The following is a 20,794-nucleotide window of genomic DNA, read 5'->3' as shown; positions in this document are numbered from 1 at the left end:
AAGCTGACTAGTATTGTCTCTAATATGCTGACTAGTATTGTCTCTAATAAGCTGACTAGTATTGTCTCTAATAAGCTGACTAGTGCGGTCTCTAATAAGCTGACTAGTGCTGTCTCTAAGAAGCTGACTAGTATTGTCTCTAATATGTTGACTAGTATTGTCTCTAAGAAGCTGACTAGTACTGTCTCTAAGAAGCTGACTAGTATTGTCTCTAAGAAGCTGACTAGTATTGTCTCTAAGAAGCTGACTATTGCAGTCTCTGAGAAGCTGACTAGTGCTGTCTCTGAGAAGCTGACTAGTATTGTCTCTAAGAAGCTGACTTGTATTGTCTCTAAGAAGCTGACTAGTATTGTCTCTAATAAGCTGACTAGTACTGTCTCTAATAAGCTGACTAGTATTGTCTTTAAGAAGCTGACTAGTATTGTCTCTAATAAAATGACTAGTAATGTCTTTAAGAAGATGACTAGTACTGTCTCTAAGAAGCTGATTAGTGCTGTCTCTAAGAAGCTGACAAGTACTGTCTCTAATAAGCTGACTAGTATTGTCTCTAAGAAGCTGACTAGTATTGTCTCTAATAAGCTGACTAGTATTGTCTCTAAAAAGCTGACTAGTGCTGTCTCTAAAAAGCTGACTAGTATTGTCTCTAAGAAGCTGACTAGTATTGTCTCTAATAAGCTGAATAGTATTGTCTCTAATAAGCTGACTAGTGCTGTCTTTAATAAGCTGACTAGTATTGTCTCTAATAAGCTGACTAGTGCGGTCTCTAATAAGCTGACTAGTATTGTCTCTAAGAAGCTGACTAGTATTGTCTCTAAGAAGCTGACTAGTATTGTCCCTAAGAAGCTGACTAGTATTGTCTCTAAGAAGATGACTAGTATTGTCTTTAAGAAGATGACTAGTATTGTCTCTAAGAAGATGACTAGTACTGTCTCTAAGAAGCTGACTAGTATTGTCTCTAAGAAACTGACTAGTATTGTCTCTAAGAAGCTGACTATTATTGTCTTTAAGAAGCTGACTATTATTGTCTTTAAGAAGCTGACTATTATTGTCTCTAAGAAGCTGACAAGTATTGTCCCTAAGAAGCTGACTAGTATTGTCTCTAAGAAGATGACTAGTATTGTCTTTAAGAAGATGACTAGTATTGTCTCTAAGAAGATGACTAGTACTGTCTCTAAGAAGCTGACTAGTATTGTCTCTAAGAAACTGACTAGTATTGTCTCTAAGAAGCTGACCAGTGCTGTCTCTAAGAAGCTGACTATTATTGTCTTTAAGAAGCTGACTATTATTGTCTTTAAGAAGCTGACTAGTATTGTCTCTAATAAGCTGACTAGTAATGTCTTTAAGAAGATGACTAGTATTGTCTCTAAGAAGCTGACTAGTGCTGTCTCTAAGAAGCTGATTAGTACTGTCTCTAAGAAGCTGACTAGTATTGTCTCTAAGAAACTGACTAGTATTGTCTCTAATAAGCTGACTAGTGCTGTCTCTAATAAGCTGACTAGTGCTGTCTCTAATAAGCTGACTAGTGCTGTCTCTAAAAAGCTGACTAGTGCTGTCTCTAAGAAGCAGACTAGTGCTGTCTCTAAGAAGCTGACTAGTATTGTCTCTAAAAAGCTGACTGGTATTGTCGCTAAGAAGCTGACTAGTGCTGTCTCTTAAAAACTAACTAGTATTGTCTCTAAGAAGCTTACTAGTATTGTCTCTAATAAGCTGACTAGTATTGTCTCTAATAAGCTGACTAGTATTGTCTCTAATAAGCTGACTAGTGCTGTCTCTAATAAGCTGACTAGTATTGTCTCTAATAAGCTGACTAGTATTGTCTCTAATAAGCTGACTAATGCGGTCTCTAATAAGCTGACTAGTATTGTCTCTAAGAAGCTGACTAGTATTGTCTCTAAGAAGATGACTAGTATTGTCTTTAAGAAGCTGACTAGTATTGTCTCTAAAAAGCTGACTAATGCTGTCTCTAAAAAGCTGACTAGTATTGTCTCAAAGAAGCTGACTAGTATTGTCTCTAAGAAGCTGACTAGTATTGTCTTTAAGAAGCTGACTAGTATTGTCTCTAATAAGCTGACTAGTGCTGTCTCTGAGAAGCTGACTAGTATTGTCTCTAAGAAGCTGACTAGTATTGTCTCTAAGAAGCTGACTAGTATTGTCTCTAAGAAGCTGACTAGTATTGTCTCTAATATGTTGACTAGTATTGTCTCTAAGAAGCTGACTAGTATTGTCTCTAATATGTTGACTAGTATTGTCTCTAAGAAGCTGACTAGTATTGTCTCTAAGAAGCTGACTAGTATTGTCTCTAAGAAGCTGACTAGTATTGTCTCTAATATGTTGACTAGTATTGTCTCTAAGAAGCTGACTAGTATTGTCTCTAAGAAGCTGACTAGTATTGTCTCTAAGAAGCTGACTAGTGCGGTCTCTAATAAGCTGACTAGTGCTGTCTCTAAGAAGCTGACTAGTGCTGTCTCCAATAAGCTGACTAGTATTGTCTCTAATAAGCTGACTAGTGCTGTCTCTAATAAGCTGACTAGTGCTGTCTCTAAAAAGCTGACTAGTGCTGTCTCTAAGAAGCAGACTAGTGCTGTCTCTAAGAAGCTGACTAGTATTGTCTCTAAAAAGCTGACTGGTATTGTCGCTAAGAAGCTGACTAGTGCTGTCTCTTAAAAACTGACTAGTATTGTCTCTAAGAAGCTTACTAGTATTGTCTCTAATAAGCTGACTAGTATTGTCTCTAATAAGCTGACTAGTGCTGTCTCTAATAAGCTGACTAGTGCTGTCTCTAATAAGCTGACTAGTATTGTCTCTAATAAGCTGACTAGTATTGTCTCTAATAAGCTGACTAGTGCGGTCTCTAATAAGCTGACTAGTATTGTCTCTAAGAAGCTGACTAGTATTGTCTCTAAGAAGCTGACTAGTATTGTCTCTAAGAAGCTGACTAGTATTGTCTCTAAGAAGATGACTAGTATTGTCTCTAAGAAGCTGACTAGTATTGTCTCTAAAAAGCTGACTAATGCTGTCTCTAAAAAGCTGACTAGTATTGTCTTTAAGAAGCTGACTAGTATTGTCTCTAATAAGCTGACTAGTATTGTCTCTAATATGCTGACTAGTATTGTCTCTAATAAGCTGACTAGTATTGTCTCTAATAAGCTGACTAGTGCGGTCTCTAATAAGCTGACTAGTGCTGTCTCTAAGAAGCTGACTAGTATTGTCTCTAATATGTTGACTAGTATTGTCTCTAAGAAGCTGACTAGTACTGTCTCTAAGAAGCTGACTAGTATTGTCTCTAAGAAGCTGACTAGTATTGTCTCTAAGAAGCTGACTATTGCGGTCTCTGAGAAGCTGACTAGTGCTGTCTCTGAGAAGCTGACTAGTATTGTCTCTAAGAAGCTGACTTGTATTGTCTCTAAGAAGCTGACTAGTATTGTCTCTAATAAGCTGACTAGTACTGTCTCTAATAAGCTGACTAGTATTGTCTTTAAGAAGCTGACTAGTATTGTCTCTAATAAAATGACTAGTAATGTCTTTAAGAAGATGACTAGTACTGTCTCTAAGAAGCTGATTAGTGCTGTCTCTAAGAAGCTGACAAGTCCTGTCTCTAATAAGCTGACTAGTATTGTCTCTAAGAAGCTGACTAGTATTGTCTCTAATAAGCTGACTAGTATTGTCTCTAAAAAGCTGACTAGTGCTGTCTCTAAAAAGCTGACTAGTATTGTCTCTAAGAAGCTGACTAGTATTGTCTCTAATAAGCTGAATAGTATTGTCTCTAATAAGCTGACTAGTGCTGTCTTTAATAAGCTGACTAGTATTGTCTCTAATAAGCTGACTAGTGCGGTCTCTAATAAGCTGACTAGTATTGTCTCTAAGAAGCTGACTAGTATTGTCTCTAAGAAGCTGACTAGTATTGTCCCTAAGAAGCTGACTAGTATTGTCTCTAAGAAGATGACTAGTATTGTCTTTAAGAAGATGACTAGTATTGTCTCTAAGAAGATGACTAGTACTGTCTCTAAGAAGCTGACTAGTATTGTCTCTAAGAAACTGACTAGTATTGTCTCTAAGAAGCTGACTAGTATTGTCTTTAAGAAGCTGACTATTATTGTCTTTAAGAAGCTGACTATTATTGTCTTTAAGAAGCTGACTATTATTGTCTCTAAGAAGCTGACTAGTATTGTCCCTAAGAAGCTGACTAGTATTGTCTCTAAGAAGATGACTAGTATTGTCTTTAAGAAGATGACTAGTATTGTCTCTAAGAAGATGACTAGTACTGTCTCTAAGAAGCTGACTAGTATTGTCTCTAAGAAACTGACTAGTATTGTCTCTAAGAAGCTGACCAGTGCTGTCTCTAAGAAGCTGACTATTATTGTCTTTAAGAAGCTGACTATTATTGTCTTTAAGAAGCTGACTAGTATTGTCTCTAATAAGCTGACTAGTAATGTCTTTAAGAAGATGACTAGTATTGTCTCTAAGAAGCTGACTAGTGCTGTCTCTAAGAAGCTGATTAGTACTGTCTCTAAGAAGCTGACTAGTATTGTCTCTAAGAAACTGACTAGTATTGTCTCTAAGAAGCTGACTAGTATTGTCTTTAAGAAGATGACTAGTATTGTCTCTAAGAAGCTGACTAGTGCTGTCTCTAAGAAGCTGACTAGTATTGTCTTTAAGAAGCTGACTAGTATTGTCTCTAAGAAGCTGGCTAGTGCTGTCTCTAAGAAGCTGACTAGTATTGTCTCTAAGAAGCTGACTAGTATTGTCTCTAAGAAGATGACTAGTATTGTCTCTAAGAAGCTGACTAGTATTGTCTCTAAAAAGCTGACTAATGCTGTCTCTAAAAAGCTGACTAGTATTGTCTTTAAGAAGCTGACTAGTATTGTCTCTAATAAGCTGACTAGTATTGTCTCTAATATGCTGACTAGTATTGTCTCTAATAAGCTGACTAGTATTGTCTCTAATAAGCTGACTAGTGCGTTCTCTAATAAGCTGACTAGTGCTGTCTCTAAGAAGCTGACTAGTATTGTCTCTAATATGTTGACTAGTATTGTCTCTAAGAAGCTGACTAGTACTGTCTCTAAGAAGCTGACTAGTATTGTCTCTAAGAAGCTGACTAGTATTGTCTCTAAGAAGCTGACTATTGCGGTCTCTGAGAAGCTGACTAGTGCTGTCTCTGAGAAGCTGACTAGTATTGTCTCTAAGAAGCTGACTTGTATTGTCTCTAAGAAGCTGACTAGTATTGTCTCTAATAAGCTGACTAGTACTGTCTCTAATAAGCTGACTAGTATTGTCTTTAAGAAGCTGACTAGTATTGTCTCTAATAAAATGACTAGTAATGTCTTTAAGAAGATGACTAGTACTGTCTCTAAGAAGCTGATTAGTGCTGTCTCTAAGAAGCTGACAAGTACTGTCTCTAATAAGCTGACTAGTATTGTCTCTAAGAAGCTGACTAGTATTGTCTCTAATAAGCTGACTAGTATTGTCTCTAAAAAGCTGACTAGTGCTGTCTCTAAAAAGCTGACTAGTATTGTCTCTAAGAAGCTGACTAGTATTGTCTCTAATAAGCTGAATAGTATTGTCTCTAATAAGCTGACTAGTGCTGTCTTTAATAAGCTGACTAGTATTGTCTCTAATAAGCTGACTAGTGCGGTCTCTAATAAGCTGACTAGTATTGTCTCTAAGAAGCTGACTAGTATTGTCTCTAAGAAGCTGACTAGTATTGTCCCTAAGAAGCTGACTAGTATTGTCTCTAAGAAGATGACTAGTATTGTCTTTAAGAAGATGACTAGTACTGTCTCTAAGAAGCTGACTAGTATTGTCTCTAAGAAACTGACTAGTATTGTCTCTAAGAAGCTGACTAGTATTGTCTTTAAGAAGCTGACTATTATTGTCTTTAAGAAGCTGACTATTATTGTCTTTAAGAAGCTGACTATTATTGTCTCTAAGAAGCTGACTAGTATTGTCCCTAAGAAGCTGACTAGTATTGTCTCTAAGAAGATGACTAGTATTGTCTTTAAGAAGATGACTAGTATTGTCTCTAAGAAGATGACTAGTACTGTCTCTAAGAAGCTGACTAGTATTGTCTCTAAGAAACTGACTAGTATTGTCTCTAAGAAGCTGACCAGTGCTGTCTCTAAGAAGCTGACTATTATTGTCTTTAAGAAGCTGACTATTATTGTCTTTAAGAAGCTGACTAGTATTGTCTCTAATAAGCTGACTAGTAATGTCTTTAAGAAGATGACTAGTATTGTCTCTAAGAAGCTGACTAGTGCTGTCTCTAAGAAGCTGATTAGTACTGTCTCTAAGAAGCTGACTAGTATTGTCTCTAAGAAACTGACTAGTATTGTCTCTAAGAAGCTGACTAGTATTGTCTTTAAGAAGATGACTAGTATTGTCTCTAAGAAGCTGACTAGTGCTGTCTCTAAGAAGCTGACTAGTATTGTCTTTAAGAAGCTGACTAGTATTGTCTCTAATAAGCTGACTAGTACTGTCTCTAAGAAGCTGATTAGTGCTGTCTCTAAGAAGCTGACTAGTATTGTCTTTAAGAAGCTGACTAGTATTGTCTCTAAGAAGCTGACTAGTATTGTCTCTAATAAGCTGACTAGTATTGTCTTTAAGAAGCTGACTAGTATTGTCTTTAAGAAGCTGACTAGTATTGTCTCTAAGAAGCTGACTAGTATTGTCTCTAAGAAGCTGACTAGTATTGTCTCTAAGAAGCTGACTAGTGCTGTCTCTCAGAAGCTGACTAGTATTGTCTCTAAGAAGCGGACTAGTATTGTCTCTAAGAAACTGACTAGTATTGTCTCTAAGAAGCTGACTAGTATTGTCTTTAAGAAGATGACTAGTATTGTCTCTAAGAAGCTGACTAGTGCTGTCTCTAAGAAGCTGACTAGTACTGTCTCTAATAAGCTGACTAGTATTGTCTTTAAGAAGCTGACTAGTATTGTCTTTAAGAAGCTGACTAGTATTGTCTCTAAGAAGCTGGCTAGTGCTGTCTCTAAGAAGCTGACTAGTATTGTCTCTAAGAAGCTGACTAGTATTGTCTCTAAGAAGCTGACTAGTGCTGTCTCTAATAAGCTGACTAGTATTGTCTCTAAGAAGCTGACTAGTATTGTCTTTAAGAAGCTGACTAGTATTGTTTCTAAGAAGCTGACTAGTGCTGTCTTTAAGAAGCTGACTAGTATTGTCTCTAAGAAGCTGGCTAGTATTGTCTCTAAGAAGCTGACTAGTATTGTCTCTAAGAAGATGACTAGTATTGTCTCTAAGAAGCTGACTAGTACTGTCTCTAAGAAGCTGACTAGTATTGTCTCTAAGAAACTGACTAGTACTGTCTCTAATAAGCTGACTAGTATTGTCTCTAAGAAGCTGACTAGTATTGTCTCTAAGAAACTGACTAGTATTGTCTCTAATAAGCTGACTAGTGCTGTCTCTAAGAAGCTGACTAGTATTGTCTCTAAGAAGCTGACTAGTGCTGTCTCTAAGAAGCTGACTAGTATTGTCTCTAAGAAGCTGACTAGTGCTGTCTCTAAGAAGCTGACTAGTGCTGTCTTTAAGAAGCTGACTAGTATTGTCTCTAAGAAGCTGACTAGTATTGTCTCTAAGAAGCTGACTAGTGCTGTCTCTAAGAAGCTGACAAGTATTGTCTCTAAGCAGCTGACTAGTATTGTCTCTAATAAGCTGACTAGTAATGTCTTTAAGAAGATGACTAGTACTGTCTCTAAGAAGCTGATTAGTGCTGTCTCTAAGAAGCTGACTAGTATTGTCTCTAAGAAGCTGACTAGTATTGTCTCTAATAAGCTGACTAGTATTGTCTTTAAGAAGCTGACTAGTATTGTCTCTAAGAAGCTGACTAGTATTGTCTCTAAGAAGCTGACTAGTATTGTCTCTAAGAAGCTGACTAGTGCTGTCTCTCAGAAGCTGACTAGTATTGTCTCTAAGAAGCGGACTAGTATTGTCTCTAAGAAACTGACTAGTATTGTCTTTAAGAAGCTGACTAGTATTGTCTTTAAGAAGATGACTAGTATTGTCTCTAAGAAGCTGACTAGTGCTGTCTCTAAGAAGCTGACTAGTACTGTCTCTAATAAGCTGACTAGTATTGTCTTTAAGAAGCTGACTAGTATTGTCTTTAAGAAGCTGACTAGTATTGTCTCTAAGAAGCTGACTAGTACTGTCTCTAAGAAGCTGGCTAGTGCTGTCTCTAAGAAGCTGACTAGTATTGTCTCTAAGAAGCTGACTAGTATTGTCTCTAAGAAGCTGACTAGTGCTGTCTCTAATAAGCTGACTAGTATTGTCTCTAAGAAGCTGACTAGTATTGTCTTTAAGAAACTGACTAGTATTGTCTCTAAGAAGCTGACTAGTGCTGTCTTTAAGAAGCTGACTAGTATTGTCTCTAAGAAGCTGGCTAGTATTGTCTCTAAGAAGCTGACTAGTATTGTCTCTAAGAAGATGACTAGTATTGTCTCTAAGAAGCTGACTAGTACTGTCTCTAAGAAGCTGACTAGTATTGTCTTTAAGAAGATGACTAGTATTGTCTCTAAGAAGCTGACTAGTATTGTCTCTAAGAAACTGACTAGTATTGTCTCTAATAAGCTGACTAGTATTGTCTCTAAGAAGCTGACTAGTACTGTCTCTAAGAAGCTGACTAGTATTGTCTCTAAGAAACTGACTAGTATTGTCTCTAATAAGCTGACTAGTGCTGTCTCTAAGAAGCTGACTAGTATTGTCTCTAAGAAGCTGACTAGTGCTGTCTCTAAGAAGCTGACTAGTATTGTCTCTAAGAAGCTGACTAGTGCTGTCTCTAAGAAGCTGACTAGTGCTGTCTTTAAGAAGCTGACTAGTATTGTCTCTAAGAAGCTGACTAGTATTGTCTCTAAGAAGCTGACTAGTGCTGTCTCTAAGAAGCTGACAAGTATTGTCTCTAAGCAGCTGACTAGTGCGGTCTCTAAGAAGCTGACTAGTGCTGTCTCTAAGAAGCTGACTAGTATTGTCTCTAAGATGCTGACTAGTATTGTCTCTAAGAAGCTGACTAGTGCTGTCTCTAAGAAGCTGACTAGTATTGTCTCTAAGAAGCTGACTAGTATTGTCTCTAAGAAGCTAACTAGTACTGTCTCTAAGAAGCTGACTAGTATTGTCTCTAAGAAGCTGACTAGTACTGTCTCTAAGAAGCTGACTAGTATTGTCTCTAAGAAGCTGACTAGTACTGTCTCTAAGAAGCTGACTAGTGCTGTCTCTAAGAAGCTGACTAGTGCGGTCTTCATAAAACTTGCTAGTGCTGTCTCTATGAAAATAACTAGTACTGTCTCTATGTAGCTGACTGGTAAGGTTAATGCTGGCTATATGAACCTGACTACTGTCTTAATGAAGCTGGGTAGTGCTGTCTTCTATAAAGACAACTAGTACTTTCTATTTGAAGCCAACTAGTGCTGTCTCTATAGTGCTTACCAGCACTTTCTTAAAGGGTCTTTCCAGGCAAAAACATCTTATCCCCTATCGAAAGGATAGGGCAGTGGTGGGCAACCTTTTTTTTCAACTGAGCCAAATCGCGCCAAAACCACGATTGAAATTTATTTTGAGAGCCACATTTTTAAAACCCAAAATACATAGGATGGTACACTGTTTTTATTGAGGGGCACATGACAGGGGGCATTATAAGTGAGGGGCACATGTCAGGGGGGCATTATATATAAGGGGCACATGACGGGGGCATTATATGGGCACATGACAGGGGGGGGTCTTGTCATTTGCCCCCACATATAATGCCCCCCTACCATGTGCCCCTCATATATAATGCCCCCCTGACATGTGCCTCTTATATATAATACCCCATGTCCTGTGCTCCTCCCAATATAATGCCCCCCTGACCTGTGCCCCTCACTTATAATGCCCCCTGTCATGTGCCCCCACATATAATGCCCCCCTGACATTTGCCCCTTATATATAAAACCCCATGTCCTGTGCCCCTCACAATATAATGCCCCCCTGACATGTGCTCCTCACTTATAATGCCCCCTGACATGTGCCCCACACATATAATGCCCCCTTGACATGTGCCCCTTATATATAATACCCCATGTCCTGTGCCCCTCACAATATAATGCCCCTCTGACATGTGCCCCTCACTTATAATGCCCCCTGTCATGTGCCCCTTGACATGTGCCCCTCACATATACCGTGTATGCCGGCGTATAAGACGACCGGGCGTATAAGACGACACCCAACTTTCACAGTTAAAATATAGAGTTTGGGATATACTCGCAGTATAAGACTACCCCTCCTACCGTGATGTACGGTACCTTGTAGTCCCCCCCCCCCATTAGGTAGGCAGTATAGTTCCCCCCACATTAGGTAGGCAGCATGTTCCCCCACAATAGTAGGCAGCTCCCACACATTAGGTCAGCAGTTCCCCCACAATAGTAGACAGCTCCCCCACATTAGGTCAGCAGTTCCCCCACATTAGGTCAGCAGCTCCCCCACAATAGTAGGCAGCCCCCCCTCACAATAGTAGGCAGCTCCCCCACAATAGTTGGCAGCTCCCCCCCCCCCCCCCACAATATTAGGAAGTTCCCCAACAATAGTAGGCAGCTCCCCCCACAATAGTTGCCATTATAGTTCCCCCACAATGGTAGGCAGTGTAGTCCCCCCACAATGGTAGGCAGCTCCCTCCCCACAATAGTTGGAATTATAGTCCCCCCACAATGGTAGGCAGTATAGTCCCCCCACAATGGTAGGCAGCTCCCCCCCCCCCCCCCACAGACATACAGCTTCCAGCCATATACAGTGTATGGCTGGAGGCTGTATGTCTGTACTGCTGCCCCCCACAGTGTTCTGGTCACTGCTCCTCTGGCTCAGGGTCACCATCTACTGCTATGGCCTATGGACCATAGCAGTAGGTGCCGGGACCGGAGGAGCGGTGACCGGAACACTGAAGATGACGTGCCGCCGGTCACTTACCAGGCTCCGGCCGGCGCGCGTCTTCCTCCGGTCCTCCTGGTACTCCTGCGCCTCTATGGTTGTACGCACGGGACGTCACTGACGTCCCGTGCGTACAACCATAGAGAGGCGGAGGATCGCAGGAAGACCGCAGGAGAACCGGAGGAGGGCATGCGCTAGCCGGGGAATGGTAAGTGACCCGCGGACATCCTTATGTCCCGAAAAGATTTTTCGGGACACAGGGATGTCCGGCATAGGAAAACCTATGATTATCTGCCCGGGCCGGCTCCTGTGTGTAGCTGCAGGCGGGGGCCGGCCAGAGCACGTAAAAACTAATACTGTATATTAAAAACCAGGGGGCCTCCAGCTGTTGTGAAACTACAACTACCAGGATGCCCGGACAGACTTTGCTGGTCCGGGCATGCTGGGAGTTGTAGTTTCACAACAGCTGGAGGCACCCTGGTTTTTAGTTTACAGCAGTGGTCGGCACTATGCGGCCGCTGCTGCTCTGCTGCATACAAGGGCCTGATACTAGTATCAGGCCCTTGTATGTTAACAGTGTGCATGGGCGGCCGCCGCGGCCCGACTGCACTGCAAGAGCTGCATTAAAGTGTGTGAAGAGCAGCAGCTTGCCGACCACTGGGATAGGGGATAATATGTCTGGTCGCGGGGGCCCCCTTTACAAGTCTATGAGAGGCCGTCACGCCCCCTCCCATAGACTTGCATAGCTGGGGCGGGGAGTGACATCACATGGGGGTGGAGTCGTGACGTCACAATTCTCCGGCCCCGTGGTCATCACACGGCAGATTCTGAGCTGGCAGTATACAGACCCTGCAGCAGAAGCTACAGAACCCCAATAGGGACAAAGGGAAAAGTGGCCCACTGCACTCCCCAGCCCACCTGACACTTGCTACATTAGCAGTCCAGCCCTGTGTGTCTCTTTATTTACAGACTAAGCGCACACACTATCCTGAGCGCGCACACACTATCCTGAGCGCGCACACTATCCTGGGCGCGCACACACTATCCTGAGCGCGCACACACTATCCTGAGCGCGCACACACTATCCTGAGTGCGCACACACTATCCTGAGCGCGCACACTATCCTGAGCGCGCACACTATCCTGAGCGCGCACACTATCCTGAGCGCGCACACTATCCTGAGCGCGCACACACTATCCTGAGCGCGCACACTATCCTGAGCGCGCACACACTATCCTGAACGCGCACACTATCCTGAGCGCGCACACTATCCTGAGCGCGCACACTATCCTGAGCGCGCACACACTATCCTGAGCGCGCACACACTATCCTGAGCGCGCACACACTATCCTGAGCGCGCACACACTATCCTGAGCGCGCACACACTATCCTGAGCGCGCACACACTATCCTGAGCGCGCACACACTATCCTGAGCGCGCACACTATCCTGAGCGCGCACACTATCCTGAGCGCGCACACTATCCTGAGCGCGCACACTATCCTGAGCGCGCACACTATCCTGAGCGCGCACACACTATCCTGAGCGCGCACACTATCCTGAGCGCGCACACTATCCTGAGCGCGCACACTATCCTGAGCGCGCACACTATCCTGAGCGCGCACACTATCCTGAGCGCGCACACACTATCCTGAGCGCGCACACACTATCCTGAGCGCGCACACTATCCTGAGCGCGCACACTATCCTGAGCGCGCACACACTATCCTGAGCGCGCACACACTATCCTGAGCGCGCACACTATCCTGAGCGCGCACACTATCCTAAGCGCGCACACTATCCTGAGCGTGCACACTCCCCTGAGCGCGCACACTATCCTGAGCCTGCAGTCACTCTCTTACATCCGTCCCGACGTTCGAGTAACAAGGAATGGGAGTTTGATGGCAAGATCAGACTGGGTCCTTGGAGACGCATTAGTCTGCATAGGAGCTGTGTACAATAGGAGGCTTTTAATCAAGACTACCAACAAGATTGCCTATTTTTTTATTATAAAGGAACAGGATCTAAATGATGACTGCTTTTGTGTTTATTGTATAAACGGAAGTTTTAACGTTTTTCTATTTTTTTTTTTAGGAGCGATTGCCGGAGGATTTTATAACAATGATTACACAGTTTGATGCCAAGTCCCCAGTTACCAAAATAAATGGTAGGTTTTACTGAGACTCAATTACGGCAATTAGCTAACGAAATAAAATATATTTACTCTGGTGCTAATGACCTCATCTAAGGCGCGGGGTAATGTGTCTGTGAGCGGCGGGATAATAATGGAATAATAAACGGCACTGGCTTTTATTTATCCTCCCAGCAAAAGCTGCAGTTCTGTTACAGATCTTAGACACTTGGTCTGTGAAATGCTGCTAAATTATGAAGCCAGTGTTTGCCAAGCAGGGTGCCTCCAGCTGTTGCAAAACTACAACTCCCAGCATGCCCTGACATCATTTTTGCAGTGGTACTTCGATGGAAAACTTTTTTTGTTTTTTAATCAACTGGTGTTAGAAAATTAAACAGGTTTGTAAATTACTTCTATTTAAAAATCTTAATCCTTCCAGTACTTATCAGCTGCTGTATACTACAGAGAAAGTTCTTTTATTTTTGAATTTATTTTCTGTCTGACCACAGTGCTCTCTGCTGACACCTCTGTCCATGTCAGGAACTGTCCAGAGCAGGATAGGTTTGCTATGGAGATTTGCTCCTACTCTGGACAGATCCTGACATGGACAGAGGTGTCAGCAGAGAGCACTGTGGTCAGACAGAAAAGAAGTTCAAACCAAAAAGGAACTTCCTCTGGAGCTGATAAGTACTGGAAGTATTAAGATTTTGAAATTGAAGTAATTTACAAATCTGTTTAACTTCCTGGCACCAGTTGATTTAAAAAAAAATCCTTTAAGTGTATAGCTGGCTTTAAAAAACACACTGTGCTGTTCGGCAATGATGCCCATAAACTTTTAATGCTATTGTGCATTGACACATAATTTATACATATAGGTTATAATGGGATAGAGGGGTAAGTAAAGGACAATGGAGACCGTCAGTTTTTAATCTATAAAGACTAGTGCAATTATTCAATTTGGGGGATTGTCCGGGATTAGAGAGAAAAAGTATCTACTTTCAACTACATAAACAGTACAAGGTTCATTAACCCCTTAAGGACCAGGCCATTTTACACCTTAGGACCAGAGCGTTTTTTGCACATCTGACCACTGTCACTTTAAACATTAATAACTCTGGAATGCTTTTAGTTATCATTCTGATTCCGAGATTGTTTTTTCGTGACATATTCTACTTTAACATAGTGGTAAAATTTTGTGGTAACTTGCATCCTTTCTTGGTGAAAAATCCCCAAATTTTATGAAAAATTTGAAAATTTTGCATTTTTCTAACTTTGAAGCTTTCTGCTTGTAAGGAAAATGGATATTCAAAATATATATATTTTTTATTCACATTTCCAATATGTCTACTTTATGTTTGCATCATAAAATTGACGTGTTTTTACTTTTGGAAGACACCAGAGGGCTTCAAAGTTCAGCAGCACTTTTCCAATTTTTCACAAAATTTTGAACCTTGCTTTTTTTCAGAGACCAGTTCAGGTTTGAAGTGGATTTGAAGGGTCTTCCCATTAGAAATACCCCACAAATTACCCCATTATAAAAACGACACCCCCCAAAGTATTCAAAATGACAATCAGTAAGTGTTTTAACCCTTTAGGTGTTTCACAGGAATAGCAGCAAAGTGAAGGAGAAAATTCAAAATCTAAATTTTTTTACACTCGCATGTTCTTGTAAACCCAATTTTTGAATTTTTACAAGGGGTAAAAGGAGAAAATGTATACTTATATTTGTAGCCCAATTTCTCTCGAGTAAGCACATTCCTCATATGTCTATGTAAAGTGTTCGGCGGGCGCAGTAGAGGGCTCAGAAGCGAAGGAGCGACAAGGGGATTTTGGAGAGTACGTTTTTCAGAAATGGTTTTTGGGGGGCATGTTGCATTTAGGAAGCCCCTATGGTGCCAGAACAGCAAAAATAACCCACATGGCATACCATTTTGGAAACTAGACCCCTTGGGGAACATAACAAGGAATAAAGTGAGCCTTAATACCCCACAGGTGTTTCACGACTTTTGCATATGTAAAAAAAAAAAAAAATTTTTTTCACTAAAATGTGTGTTTCCCCCCAAATTTCACATTTTTGCAAGGGTTAATAGCAGAAAATACCCCCCAAAATTTGTAACCCCATCTCTTCTGAGTATGGAGGCACCCCATAAGTTGGCATGAAGTGCATTACTGGCGAACTACAATGCTCCGAAGAGAAGGAGTGATATTTGACTATATGAGAGCAAATTTTGCTTGGGGGCCATGTGCATTTACAAAGCCCCCCGTGGTGCCAGAACAGTGGACCCCCCCCCACATGTGACCCCATTTTGGAAACTACACCCCTTACAGAATTTAATAAGTGGTGCAGTGAGCATTTACACCCCACTGGCGTTTGACAGATCTTTGGAACAGTGGGCTGTGCAAATTGAAAATTTTATTTTTCATTTTCACGGATCACTGTTCCAAAAATCTGTCAGACACCTGTGGGGCGTAAATGCTCACTGTACCCCTTGTTACATTACATGAGGGGTGTAGTTTCCAAAATGGGGTCACATATGGGGGGGTCCATTGTTCTGGTACCATGGGGGCTTTGTAAACACAAGTGGCCTTCAATTCCGGACAAATTTTCTCTTCAAAATCCCAATGGCGCTCCTTCTCTTCTGAGCATTGTAGTGCACCCATAGAGCACTTTACATCCACATATGGGGTATGTTCTTACTCAGAAGAAATTGGGTTACAAATTTTGGGGGGCTTTTTTTTATTTTCTCTTGTGAAAATGAAAAATTTAGGGTGACACCAGCATTTTAGTGAAAATTTTTTTTTTTTTTTTCATTTTCCCATCCAACTTTAATGAAAATTTGTCAAACACCTGTGGGGTGTTCAGGCTTACTATACCCCTTGTTACGTTCCATGAGGAGTGTTGTTTCCAAAATGGGGTCACATGTGGGTATTTATTGTTTTGTGTTTATGTCAGAACCGCTGTAAAATCAGCCACCCCTGTGCAAATCACCAATTTAGGCCTCAAATGTACATGGTGCTCTCTCACTCCTGAGCCTTGTTGTGCGTCCGCAGAGCATTTTACGTCCACATCTGGGGTATCTCCGTACTCAGGAGAAATTGCGTTACAAATTTTGGGGGTCTTTTTTTCCTTTTACCTCCCATGAATGTAAAAATTTTTTTTTTTACACTAACAGGCTGGTGTAGACCCCAACTTTTCTTTTTCATAAGGGGTAAAAGGAAAAAAAAGCCCCCAAAATTAGTAGTGCAATTTCTCCCGAGTACGGAAATACCCCATATGTGACCCTAAACTGTTTCCTTGAAATACGACAGGGCTCCGAAGTGAGAGCGCCATGCGCATTTGAGGACTAAATTAGGGATTGCACAGGGGTGGACATAGGGGTATTCTACACCAGTGATTCCCAAACAGGGTGCCTCCAGCTGTTGCTAAACTCCCAGCATGCCTGGACAGTTAGTGGCTGTCCGGAAATGCTGGGAGTTGTTGTTTTGCAACAGCTGGAGGCTCTGTTTTGGAAACACTGCCGTACAATACGTTTTTTTTTTTTATTAGGGGGGACAGTGTAAGAAGGTGTTTATGTAGTGTTTTACTCTTTATTATGTGTAAGTGTAGTGTTTTTAGGGTACAGTCACACTGGCGGGTTTACAGTGAATTTACCGCTAGGAGTTTGCGCTGCGGTGAAAAATTTGCCACAGCCCAAACTTGAAGCAGAAAACTTACTGTAAACCCGCCCGTATGAATGTACCCTGTATGTTCACATGGGGGGGGGGGGGGGCAAACCTCCAGCTGTTTCAAAACTACAACTCCCAGCATGTACTGACAGACCGTGCATGCTGGGAGTTGTACTTTTGCAACAGCTGGAGACACACTGGTTGGAAAACCTTCAGTTAGGTTACCTAACTCAGTATTTTCCAACCAGTGTGCCTTCAGCTGTTGCAAAACTTCAACTCCCAGCATGTACTGATCGCCGAAAAGCATGCTGGGAGATGTAGTTATGCAACAGCTGGAGGGATCGCAACTACAACTGCCAGCATGCAGAGACAGCTGTTTGCTGTTTAGGCTTGCTGGGAGTTGCAGTTTTGCAACATCTGGAGAGCTATAGTTTAGAGACCACTGCACAGTGGTCTCCAAACTGTGGACCTCCAGATGTTGCAAAACTACAACTCCCAGCATGCCCAGACAGCAAACTGCTGTCTGGGCATGCTGGGAGTTGTAGTTTTGCAAGATCTGGAGGTGCACAGTATAGAGATCACTTTGCAGTGGTCTCAAACTGTAGACCTCCAGCTGTTGCAAAACTGCAACTCCCAGCAAGCCTAAACAGCTCTCTGGGCATGCTGGGAGTTGTAGTTTTGCAACATCTGGAGGGTTACAGTTTAGAGACCACTATAGTGGTCTCAGACTGTAGCCCTCCAGATGTTGCTAAGTAACTCACCGCCTTCCGTCGGATCCAGGAAGCTGCGTCGCGGTCCTCTTCTTCCGCCGATCGGCGCCCGCTGCCGCCGCTGATCGTCGCCCGCTGCCGTCGCCGATGGGTAAGTGGATCTTCGGCGCCGCTCCCTGTCGGTTTCCCCGTCCTGCCCCGCCTATTGTGGGTGGGCAGGACGGGGAAACCGAAAGTAAACCCCTCTGCCCCCGATCTGCTATTGGTGGTCGCGTCTAGACCACCAATAGCAGAGATAGGAGGGGTGGCAACCCTGCCACCTCACTCCTATCGCTACAGGGGGATCGTGGGTATCTAGGACACCCGCGATCCCCCTTCTATTCCGGGTCACCGGGTCACCATAGACCCGTATGACCCGGAATCGGCGCAAATTTGCGATTTGCGCCGATCGCCGACATGGGGGGGTCTAATGACCCCCCTGGGCATTTGCGCGGGGTGCCTGCTGATAGATATCAGCAGTCACCCCGGCACGATCCCCGCCCGGCGCGCGGCGGGGACCGAAATTCCCACGGGCGTACAGGTACGCCCTTGGTCCTTAAGTACCAGGGAGCAAAGGCGTACCTGTACGCCCTTGGTCCTTAAGGGGTTAAAGGGGTACTCTACTGGAAAAAAAAAAATTCAAATCAACTGGTGCCAGAAAGTTAAACAGATTTGTAAATTACTTCTATTAAAAAATCTTAATCCTTCCAGTACTTATCAGCTGCTGTATACTACAGTGAAAGTTCTTTTCTTTTTGAATTTCCTTTCTGTCTGACCGCACCTCTGTCCATTTTAGGAACTGTCCAAATCCCCATAGCAAACCTCTCCTGCTCTGGACAGTTCCTGACATGGACAGAGGTGTCAGCAGAGAGCACTGTGGTCAGACAGAAGGGAAATTAAAAAAGTAAAGAACTTCCTCTGTAGTATACAGCAGCTGATAAGTACTGGAATGATTAAAAATTTTAAATAGAAGTAATTTACAAATCTGTTTCACTTTCTGTCATCAGTTGATTTAAAAAAAATGATTTCCAGAGGAGTACCCCTTTAAATTATGTGGGGTTCAAACCAAATGCAATGTATATATCAATGTTTGCCAACCAGGGTGCCTCCAGCTGTAGCAAAATTACAACTTCCAGCACGCCCGGACAGCCGACGGCTGTCCGGGCGTGCTGGAAGTTGTAGTTTTGCAACAGCTGGAGGCACCCTGGTTGGCAAAGCCTTGGACATATGCTATGTTAGCGTATAGCTCATATGGAGATACACCTGCCTGCTCTACATTTTATCCACAATGGCTGAATAGAACAATCTGCAATAACTTCTTCTTTTTCTTCTGCCGCCGGGTTATTTTTGCTTGTGTAAATATGCTGAGCAATGAAGTCATTGACAAAAAAAATGCTGAAATTCCTCAATCTAAATGTATTTTGTCACACTATTAAAACGTAATGACTACATTGTTTAGGATCTCAGTAGTGAATGAGCTGTGGAAGCTGCAATGTAGGCAGAAATGGGGAGCTCATTCTTCATTTATTTACAGTTTTTTTTAAACGGAGTGATTTATTTCAGCTTCTTGAGACGTCCTTCACGAGGCACCTGGGGGGGGGGGGGGGGTCATTTTTAGGCATTCTTCTAAAGAAGGATCTCTGGCCCCCTTTGAGAGGGTGTGATTTAAGCTAAAGGTGTTCCCCTATAGATGTGCTGAGTTGGTAGCGAGGGACCCCTTAGGACCCATTTACTGTTAACTAGAGCCATGGGTGGTGTCAAGCTCCTGTTTCTTCTCTGGAGAACCCCAGACACCTAGTGAAATCCACAGGGCACCCTGCAGTGAGTAATACACTGCTCAAAAAAATAAAGGGAACACTAAGATAACACATCGTAGATCTGAATGAATTAAAGGGGTATTCGGCCCCTAGACATCTTATCCCCTATCCAAAGGATAGGGGATAAGATGTCAGATCGCCACGGTCCCGCTGCTGGGGACCCCCGGGATCCCCGCTGCAGCACTGCGCTCTCATTACAGCACAGAGCGAGTTCGCTCTGCACGTAATGATGGGCGGTACAGGGGCTGGAGCATTGTTACGTCACGGCTCCGCCCCTCGTGATGTCACGGCCCGCCCCTTTCAATACAAGTCTATGGGAGGGGGCATGGTGGTCGTCACGCCCCTTCCCATAGACTTGCATTAAGGGGACAGGCCGTGATGTCACGAGGGGCGGCGCCATGACGTCACGCTGCTCCGTCCCCCGTATCGTCCGTCATAACGCACAGAGCGAACTCGCTCTGTGCTGTAATGATAGCGCGGTGCCGCAGCGGGGATCCTGGGGGTCCTTTGGATAGGGGATAAGATGTCTAGGGGCGGAGTACCCCTTTAACGAATCGTTTGAAATACTTTCGCCTTTACATAGTTGAATGTGCTGATAACAAAATCACACCAAAATTATCAATGGAAATCAAATTTATCAACCCATGGAGGTCTGGATATGGAGTCACACTCAAAATCAAAGTGGAAAACCACACTACAGGCTGATCTAACTTTATGTAATGTCCTTAAAACAAGTCAAAATGAGGCTCAGTAGTGTGTGCGGCCTCCATGTGCCCGTATGACCTCACTACAACGCCTGGGCATGCTCCTGATGAGGTGGGGGATGGTCTCCTGAGGGATGTCCTCCCAGACCTGGACTAAAGCATCTGCCAACTCCTGGACAGTCTGTGGTGCAACGTGGCATTTGTGGATGGAGCGAGACATGATGTCCCAGATGTGCTCAATCGGATTCAGGTCTGGGGAACGGGCGGCCCAGTCCATACCATCAATGCCTTCCTCTTGCTGAAACTGCTGGCACACTCCAGCCACATGAGGTCTAGCATTGTCTTGCATTAGGAGGAACCCAGGGCCCACCACACCAGCATGTGGTCTCACAAGGGGTCTGAGGATCTCCTCTCGGTACCTAATGGCAGTCAGGGTACCTCTGGCAAGCACATGGAGGGCTGTGTGGCCCCCCAAAGAAATACCACCCCACACCATTACTGACCCACTGCCAAACCGGTCATGCTGGAGGATGTTGCAGGCAGCAGAACGTTCTCCATGGCGACTCCAGACTCTGTCACATCTGTCACATGTGCCAGTGGCGAATTTGCCAATCTTGGTGTTCTCTGGCAAATGCCAAATGTCCTGCACGGTGTTGGGCTGTAAGCACAACCCCCATCTGTGGACGTCGGGCCCTCCTACCACCCTCATGGAGTCTGTTTCTGACCATTTGAGTGGACACATGCACATTTGTGGCCTGCTGGAGGTCATTTCTAGGGCTCTGGCAGTGTTCCTCCTTGCACAAAGGCGGAGGTAGCGGTCCTGCTGCTGGGTTGTT

The 20,794-nt window shown here is 43.3% G+C and overlaps 1 protein-coding gene across 1 annotated transcript in view; it reads left to right on the top strand.

Annotated features, from left to right (window-relative positions):
- PYROXD2 (pyridine nucleotide-disulphide oxidoreductase domain 2) overlaps positions 1 to 20,794 on the top strand; it is a 145,727-nt gene that overhangs the window by 75,075 nt on the left and 49,858 nt on the right. The window contains exon 11 of the mRNA XM_056529051.1: positions 12,986 to 13,058. Within this exon, the coding sequence (XP_056385026.1) occupies positions 12,986 to 13,058 (73 nt within the window). The remainder of the gene's footprint in view (positions 1 to 12,985; positions 13,059 to 20,794) is intronic.

Source organism: Hyla sarda, chromosome 7, assembly GCF_029499605.1.
Source record: "Hyla sarda isolate aHylSar1 chromosome 7, aHylSar1.hap1, whole genome shotgun sequence".
NCBI lineage: Eukaryota > Metazoa > Chordata > Amphibia > Anura > Hylidae > Hyla > Hyla sarda.
Note: the sequence above shows the minus strand (reverse complement) of the source record. Positions and strands in the feature narration are given on the sequence as shown.